The 9243-nt window shown below is 39.1% G+C and overlaps 1 protein-coding gene across 1 annotated transcript in view; it reads left to right on the forward strand.

The window, feature by feature from the left end:
• LOC139379573 (collagen alpha-1(VII) chain-like) overlaps nt 1-9243 on the forward strand; it is a 104953-nt gene that overhangs the window by 69425 nt on the left and 26285 nt on the right. The window contains exons 70-80 of the mRNA XM_071122388.1: nt 843-947; nt 1206-1412; nt 1592-1681; nt 2069-2113; nt 2601-2675; nt 3115-3204; nt 3359-3415; nt 3581-3634; nt 7732-7821; nt 7982-8038; nt 8204-8257. Coding sequence (XP_070978489.1) covers nt 843-947; nt 1206-1412; nt 1592-1681; nt 2069-2113; nt 2601-2675; nt 3115-3204; nt 3359-3415; nt 3581-3634; nt 7732-7821; nt 7982-8038; nt 8204-8257 — 924 coding nt within the window. The remainder of the gene's footprint in view (nt 1-842; nt 948-1205; nt 1413-1591; nt 1682-2068; nt 2114-2600; nt 2676-3114; nt 3205-3358; nt 3416-3580; nt 3635-7731; nt 7822-7981; nt 8039-8203; nt 8258-9243) is intronic.

Here is a 9243-nt window from a genome sequence, read left to right on the forward strand (position 1 = left end):
TGATAGTGTTGGACTCATGAGTGTGTTAGTGTTGGACTCATGGGTGTGTTAGTGTTGGACTCATGAGTGTGTTAGTGCTGGACTCATGAGTGTGTTAGTGTTGGACTCATGGGTGTGTTAGTGTTGGACTCATGGGTGTGGTAGTGTTGGACTCATGAGTGTGTTAGTGTTGGACTCATGAGTGTGTTAGTGTTGGACTCATGGGTGTGTTAGTGTTGGACTCATGAGTGTGTTAGTGTTGGACTCATGAGTGTGTTAGTGTTGGACTCATGAGTGTGTTAGTGTTGGACTCATGAGTGTGGTAGTGTTGGACTCATGAGTGTGGTAGTGTTGGACTCATGAGTGTGTTAGTGTTGGACTCATGAGTGTGGTAGTATTGGACTCATGAGTGTGTTAGTGTTGGACTCATGAGTGTGTTAGTGTTGGACTCATGAGTGTGGTAGTGTTGGACTCATGAGTGTGGTAGTGTTGGACTCATGAGTGTGGTAGTGTTGGACTCATGAGTGTGGTTGTTTTGGACTCATGAGTGTGTTAGTGTTGGACTCATGAGTGTGTTAGTGTTGGACTCATGAGTGTGGTAGTGTTGGACTCATGAGTGTGGTAGTGTTGGACTCATGAGTGTGGTAGTGTTGGACTCATGAGTGTGGTAGTGTTGGACTCATGAGTGTGTTAGTGTTGGACTCATGAGTGTGTTAGTGTTGGACTCATGAGTGTGTTAGTGCTGGACTCATGAGTGTGTTAGTGCTGGACTCATAAGTGTGTTAGTGTTGGACTCATGAGTGTGTTAGTGCTGGACTCATGAGTGTGTTAGTGCTGGACTCATGAGTGTGTGTTTTGAACAGAGAACTGTAAAGTATGAGATCTCCAAGGAGCCTCTGACAGAGATGGACACCATAGAGGAGGCAGTTGACTCTGACCTAGACAGACAGCTACCAGAACCTAACTCTGTAAGTATCCACTCCAAACATGCTACATGACATAGGAACGCTTTCCCTCACACATATTAAGCCTAACCCTAACACAAAAAAAGCTAGTTCTATGGAGATTATCAATTGAGTATTGTTTTTAGTCCACGACTAGTCTTTATCTGTATCCCAGAAATCAACCTATGTTATAAAGCCCAGTCTATTTATGTATCCGAACAGTATCCGAACACTGTTGTCCTACAGTATGTAGTTATTCATCCAGGTCTCTATCTCATGAAGGATGCTTTGAATGAAACGGCGGAGGGCCCCACATTCTGGAGCCTCACCCCTCTTAATGGTCTTAATGGGGTCCAAGACGTGGGGAGGATAGAGAGCACCTCTAAGGGGATAGAGGGGACACTGACAGTGGACGAGGACTTCAGTGAAGCTCCCTCCCCCAAGTTGGCTTTATCAAACTCAACATTTAACAACACAACGTCTGAAGAGGTAAGGCTCTTCTACTCAAACCCCACAGCCAAACACTGGCTCTACTCAAAACCACAACCAAACAGTAGCTGTCAAATTAACCTTTAAAAGTGAACTATGAATAGTACATGGTGTGTGTGTGTGTGTGTGTGTGTGTGTGTGTGTGTGTGTGTGTGTGTGTGTGTGTGTGTGTGTTTTAGAGGGTCTCTGAGGTACCAGGGGCAATAGTAGAAACTGTTCTCCTCAGTGGGGAAGACTCCTTGAAGAAAAAGAAGAGTCGGGAACGGAAGGTGATGTCACTACAAATAGATATATTTTTTATACATCTGATTAACACAACCTTGTTGGGTTCAAATCAATTTCAACATTTGAGAAAAGTATGTAATATGGACATAAATTATGCAATTAAATGTAAGTTGTTCACAACCTATTTGTATTCATGACTATACAAATAAATGTTATATTTAAATAGGTCTAAATAGATACTGTAAAAGAAAACATGTAAACTTTCCCTTTAACATTTTCTTAAATGTACATATTTTTTTAGCGATCACATTCTCTCCCATGAATCAGCCCATGACACAGATGTAAATATCTTTGACCATAACTACCACAGCATGTTAGATCTGTATTTCCTAGAAAGCATTACAACTTTTAACTGTGAAATTCTGAACCAGGGCAAGGGACAGAAAGGACGACATAAGAGGCAAAGACAACGCCTGGTAAACGCCCAAATTAAAGATGGAGTCAAAATAACCACATAAATGCCCAAACTAAACATGTCTAACATTTACGTTGTCACAGTCTGTTGCTAAGCATGTCACCCTCACCTGTTTTAACCTCAACTCCTTCAAATGACAGTGAGAAAATAATTACTATAATTTCTTTCTCAGCAAACATAACATTTATCGAGTTCTAAACCTAAATTAAAACTAAGCTTATTCAACTGTACTTGCTGTGCCTAACTTGACCAATAAAAGGTATTAAATCATCATAACAGACATTTTAAAATGACTAAAAGCATGATTTTTTTTCTCCTAACTTGCTTTTTTGTTTTGTCCTTATTGTTTTGGACTTGTAAGTCATGTCCTGTACTCTCTCTTTGCTGCTTTGGGTCAAATACATGTTTATGATAGACATGTTTATGAAAGATATCTCCTCTTGATACCATTTACATATGGGACTCACCTTTTTCTCTCCTCTCTGAAGACGAGTACGGAGGAGGAAGAGGAAGCGGAGGAGGAGGAATCATACGATGGGGATGAGTACAGTTATGAATATGAGGTGAGTAACATTCAAGTGAGATGTAAATTAACATTCCTAATTATTTGATTGGTACATACTATTAATCCTAACTACAGTATTCAATCTGTGGGTGGACACCCTATGATGTCATTTTTCCTAGTACACCTCAGGGATCAGGGTTGGAATGACACATTTACCTCACTGGGCTGCCCATTATCCACACCAATACTTTGAGTCTTATAGCAGTGCCCTGAGTGTGTTATGGTAGTGATCAGCATAGTGTGGGAACCCTCCTAATTCAAACTCTACAAACTCAAATGATTAGTGAGTTTAAAGAAGGTACCTGAAACTCAATTACTCTGATGCAATACATGAATTAATTACTCACTCACCAGTAATGCTGTCATTATTTTGTGACGTTTGTAAAAGTGTTTTAGAGTGGAATGTTTTTCATAGTTATTCTTAATTTTTGTTGAAGGATTCCACAGATGATCCCTCACTGTCAATTGAAAAGCAAGGGGAGTTTGAAATCACAACAGAAAGCACACTACATGGAATGAGCAAAGAGGTGAACACTTCCTTTGCCACTGTCTCTCTAGATATAGATGATAGTAAAGACAATGGATAGTAAAACATGTCATTTTGACCTTTTAACCAGGAAATGTACATACGTCATTCTGTCCAGTAGTGGTCATTACTGATTATATGTCCATGTTTCTTAGAGTGGCCTGACAACTTTAGGTCCATATCCATCCCAGTCACCAGGAGACAGTGAAAAGGTATGAAACTGGAGCTCTTTTCCTGAGATACTTTGTAAAGTGCGAACTGTGTCAAGCAGAGCCAGCACCATGGACAGCTCTGAGTTGAGTGGTAGAAGGCTATGTGACGTGTGTGTTTGCTGTATTATATATTGTTCTTGAAACATACTACACTTTGTTCCAAAGCAGGGGGAATTCATCACACCTGTCCTTCCCAGCACAACGGAAGAAACAGAGAAGGTAAGTCTGTGACTGAGTGCATGATTCTACCTGACGCTTTACTAACCATCCTGAGGGATATGAGGTGTAAATGGACACAACTAGATTACTATTAATCTTTACTAACCATGATCCTGAGGGATATGAGGTGTAAATGGACACAGCTAGCCTTCTATTCGTCTTTACTAACCATGATCCTGAGGGATATGAGGTGTAAATGGACACAACTAGACTTCTATTCATCTTTACTAACCATGATCCTGAGGGATATGAGGTGTAAATGGACACAACTAGACTTCTATTCATCTTTACTAACCATGATCCTGAGGGATATGAGGTGTAAATGGACACATCTAGACTTCTATTCGTCTTTACTAACTATGATCCTGAGGGATATGAGGTGTAAATGGACACAACTAGACTTCTATTCATCTTTACTAACCATGATCCTGAGGGATATGAGGTTTAAATGGACACAACTAGCCTTCTATTCATCTTTACTAATCATGATCCTGAGGGATATGAGGTTTAAATGGACACAACTAGCCTTCTATTCATCTTTACTAACCATGATCCTGAGGGATATAAGTTGTAAATGGACACATCTAGACTTCTATTCGTCTTTACTAACTATGATCCTGAGGGATATGAGGTGTAAATGGACACAACTAGCCTTCTATTCATCTTTACTAACCATGATCCTGAGGGATATGAGGTGTAAATGGACACAACTAGATTAATATTCATCTTTACTAACCATGATCCTGAGGGATATGAGGTGTAAATGGACACAACTAGACTTCTATTAATCTTTACTAACCATGATCCTGAGGGATATGAGGTGTAAATGGACACAACTAGACTTCTATTCGTCTTTACTAACCATGATCCTGAGGGATATGAGGTGTAAATGGACACAACTAGACTTCTATTCATCTTTACTAACCATGATCCTGAGGGATATGAGGTGTAAATGGACACAACTAGACTTCTATTCATCTTTACTAACCATGATCCTGAGGGATATGAGGTGTAAATGGACACATCTAGACTTCTATTCGTCTTTACTAACTATGATCCTGAGGGATATGAGGTGTAAATGGACACAACTACACTTCTATTCATCTTTACTAACCATGATCCTGAGGGATATGAGGTTTAAATGGACACAACTAGCCTTCTATTCATCTTTACTAACCATGATCCTGAGGGATATAAGTTGTAAATGGACACATCTAGACTTCTATTCGTCTTTACTAACTATGATCCTGAGGGATATGAGGTGTAAATGGACACAACTAGCCTTCTATTCATCTTTACTAACCATGATCCTGAGGGATATGAGGTGTAAATGGACACAACTAGATTAATATTCATCTTTACTAACCATGATCCTGAGGGATATGAGGTGTAAATGGACACAACTAGACTTCTATTAATCTTTACTAACCATGATCCTGAGGGATATGAGGTGTAAATGGACACAACTAGACTTCTATTCGTCTTTACTAACCATGATCCTGAGGGATATGAGGTGTAAATGGACACAACTAGCCTTCTATTCATCTTTACTAACCATGATCCTGAGGGATATGAGGTGTAAATGGACACAACTAGACTTCTATTCATCTTTACTAACCATGATCCTGAGGGATATGAGGTGTAAATGGACACAACTAGACTTCTATTCGTCTTTACTAACCATCCTGAGGGATATGAGGTGTAAATGGACACAACTAGCCTTCTATTTGTCTTTACTACCTATGATCCTGAGGGATATGAGGTGTAAATGGACACAGCTAGCCTTCTATTCGTCTTTACTAACCATGATCCTGAGGGATATGAGGTGTAAATGGACACAGCTAGCCTTCTATTCGTCTTTACTAACCATGATCCTGAGGGATATGAGGTGTAAATGGACACAACTAGACTTCTATTCATCTTTACTAACCATGATCCTGAGGGATATGAGGTGTAAATGGACACAACTAGATTACTATTCATCTTTACTAACCATGATCCTGAGGGATATGAGGTGTAAATGGACACAGCTAGCCTTCTATTCGTCTTTACTAACCATGATCCTGAGGGATATGAGGTGTAAATGGACACAACTAGACTTCTATTCATCTTTACTAACCATGATCCTGAGGGATATGAGGTGTAAATGGACACAACTAGATTACTATTCATCTTTACTAACCATGATCCTGAGGGATATGAGGTGTAAATGGACACAACTAGCCTTCTATTCGTCTTTACTAACCATGATCCTGAGGGATATGAGGTGTAAATGGACACAACTAGACTTCTATTCATCTTTACTAACCATGATCCTGAGGGATATGAGGTGTAAATGGACACAACTAGATTACTATTCATCTTTACTAACCATGATCCTGAGGGATATGAGGTGTAAATGGACACAACTAGCCTTCTATTCATCTTTACTAACCATGATCCTGAGGGATATGAGGTGTAAATGGACACAACTAGCCTTCTATTCGTCTTTACTAACCGTGATCCTGAGGGATATGAGGTGTAAATGGACACAACTAGCCTTCTATTAGTCTTTACTAACCGTGATCCTGAGGGATATGAGGTGTAAATGGACACAACTAGACTTCTATTTGTCTTTACTAACCATGATCCTGAGGGATATGAGGTGTAAATGGACACAACTAGATTACTATTCATCTTTACTAACCATGATCCTGAGGGATATGAGGTGTAAATGGACACAACTAGCCTTCTATTCGTCTTTACTAACCATGATCCTGAGGGATATGAGGTGTAAATGGACACAACTAGACTTCTATTCATCTTTACTAACCATGATCCTGAGGGATATGAGGTGTAAATGGACACAACTAGATTACTATTCATCTTTACTAACCATGATCCTGAGGGATATGAGGTGTAAATGGATACAATTAGCCTTCTATTCATCTTTACTAACCATGATCCTGAGGGATATGAGGTGTAAATGGACACAACTAGACTTCTATTCGTCTTTACTAACCGTGATCCTGAGGGATATGAGGTGTAAATGGACACAACTAGCCTTCTATTAGTCTTTACTAACCGTGATCCTGAGGGATATGAGGTGTAAATGGACACAACTAGACTTCTATTTGTCTTTATTAATGGTGTTTCAGTTCATGTATGCCTCCGTTGGACTGTGGGTGTATGAATGTGATGCAAAGTGCTTTGATCCAATGATTATCATTGGCATTCCAATACAAAGGTTGTAGGTAATTGATATCATTTATATTTTCTAACTTCATCTTCTTTATGTGTTTCTTGGTTGATTAGAATTCACAAAATAAAGCCCTGCCCAGTGTTCAATAACATGAATACATAGTCAGATTGTGTCATAATAATGATTGGCCAACCATCGTAGTGATCTGAGCACTTGTCATCACTGCGTACGTTGAGATCTTTCGTCTGACAGAAAACTGTGAACATTTCACCAGTGCAAAAGGTACCACAATTCCAATTTTAAACATTAATTATTAGGCCTGCGTGAATTTTTTTTATTTAAAGACTTAAATAAACTAAATTTAAATTTGACTTAAAGATTTAACACAACTGGGCCAACTTACAATGGAAGACATACATACTTTATCCCAGCATGCATTGGTGCATGACCTCTGAACTTTGCCTGAATGGTAATGTCAAGAGCTGTAACCAAAATTAACTTCTCCAATGACATTTTTAGCTCACTGGGCTGCCCATTATCCACACCAATACTTTGAGTCTAATAGCAGTGCCCTGATTGTGTTACGGTAGTGATCAGCATAGTGTGGGAACCCTAATAATTCAAACTCTACAAACTCAAATGATTACTGAGTTTAAAGAAGGTACCTGAAACTCAAATACTCTGATGCAATACATGTATTAATGAGTCCATCACACACATTCATGAGGAGGGTGTGTTGTTGACATTGCATGTGTACATCTCTAGAGACAGTTATATACCTGTTATTAATTGTGGTTTGCGTGTCGAACTCAGATGACTGTCTCACTCACCAGTAATGCTGTCATTATTTTGTGACATTTGTAAAAGTGTTTTAGAGTGGAATGTTTTTCATAGTTATTCTTAATTTTTGTTGAAGGATTCCACAGATGATCCCTCACTGTCAATTGAAAAGCAAGGGGAGTTTGAAATCACAACAGAAAGCACACTACATGGAATGAGCAAAGAGGTGAACACTTTTCCTTTGCCACTGTCTCTCTAGATATAGAAAAATGATAGTAAAGACAACGGATAGTAAAATATGTCATTTTGACCTTTGAACCAGGAAATGTACATACGGCATTCTATCCAGTAGTGGTCATTACTGATTATATGTCCATGTTTCTTAGAGTGGCCTGACAACTTTAGGTCCATATCCATCCCAGTCACCAGGAGACAGTGAAAAGGTATGAAACTGGAGCTCTTTTCCTGAGATACTTTGTAAAGTGCGAACTGTGTCAAGCAGAGCCAGCACCATGGACAGCTCTGAGTTGAGTGGTAGAAGGCTATGTGACGTGTGTGTTTGCTGTATTATATATTGTTCTTGAAACATACTACACTTTGTTCCAAAGCAGGGGGAATTCATCACACCTGTCCTTCCCAGCACAACGGAAGAAACAGAGAAGGTAAGTCTGTGACTGAGTGCATGATTCTACCTGACGCTTTACTAACCATCCTGAGGGATATGAGGTGTAAATGGACACAACTAGACTTCTATTCATCTTTACTAACCATGATCCTGAGGGATATGAGGTGTAAATGGACACAACTAGACTTCTATTCATCTTTACTAACCTTGATCCTGAAGGATATGAGGTGTAAATGGACACAACTAGCCTTCTATTCGTCTTTACTAACCATGATCCTGAGGGATATGAGGTGTAAATGGACTCAACTAGCCTTCTATTTGTCTTTACTAACCATGATCCTGAGGGATATGAGGTGTAAATGGACACAACTAGCCTTCTATTTGTCTTTACTAACCATGATCCTGAGGGATATGAGGTGTAAATGGACTCAACTAGCCTTCTATTCGTCTTTACTAACTATGATCCTGAGGGATATGAGGTGTAAATGGACACAACTAGACTTCTATTCATCTTTATTAATGGTGTTTCAGTTCATGTATGCCTCCGTTGGACTGTGGGTGTATGAATGTGATGCAAAGTGCTTTGATCCAATGATTATCATTGGCATTCCAATACAAAGGTTGTAGGTAATTGATATCATTTATATTTTCTAACTTCATCTTCTTTATGTGTTTCTTGGTTGATTAGAATTCACAAAATAAAGCCCTGCCCAGTGTTCACTAACATGAATACATAGTCAGATTGTGTCATAATAATGATTGGCCAACCATCGTAGTGATCTGAGCACTTGTCATCACTGCATACGTTGAGATCTTTCGTCTGTCTATCAACTGCGAACATTTCACCAGTGCAAAAGGTACCACAATTCCACATGTCATTTTAAACAATAAATATTAGGCCATCGTTATAATAAAAGTATATAAAGACATTTGATTAAAAGATTGGACACAACTGGACCAACTTGCAATGAAAGACATCCATATACCAGCATGCATTGAGCATGACCTCTGAACTTTGCCTGA

Source organism: Oncorhynchus clarkii, chromosome 21 (assembly GCF_045791955.1).
Source record: "Oncorhynchus clarkii lewisi isolate Uvic-CL-2024 chromosome 21, UVic_Ocla_1.0, whole genome shotgun sequence".
Taxonomy (NCBI): Eukaryota; Metazoa; Chordata; class Actinopteri; order Salmoniformes; family Salmonidae; genus Oncorhynchus; species Oncorhynchus clarkii.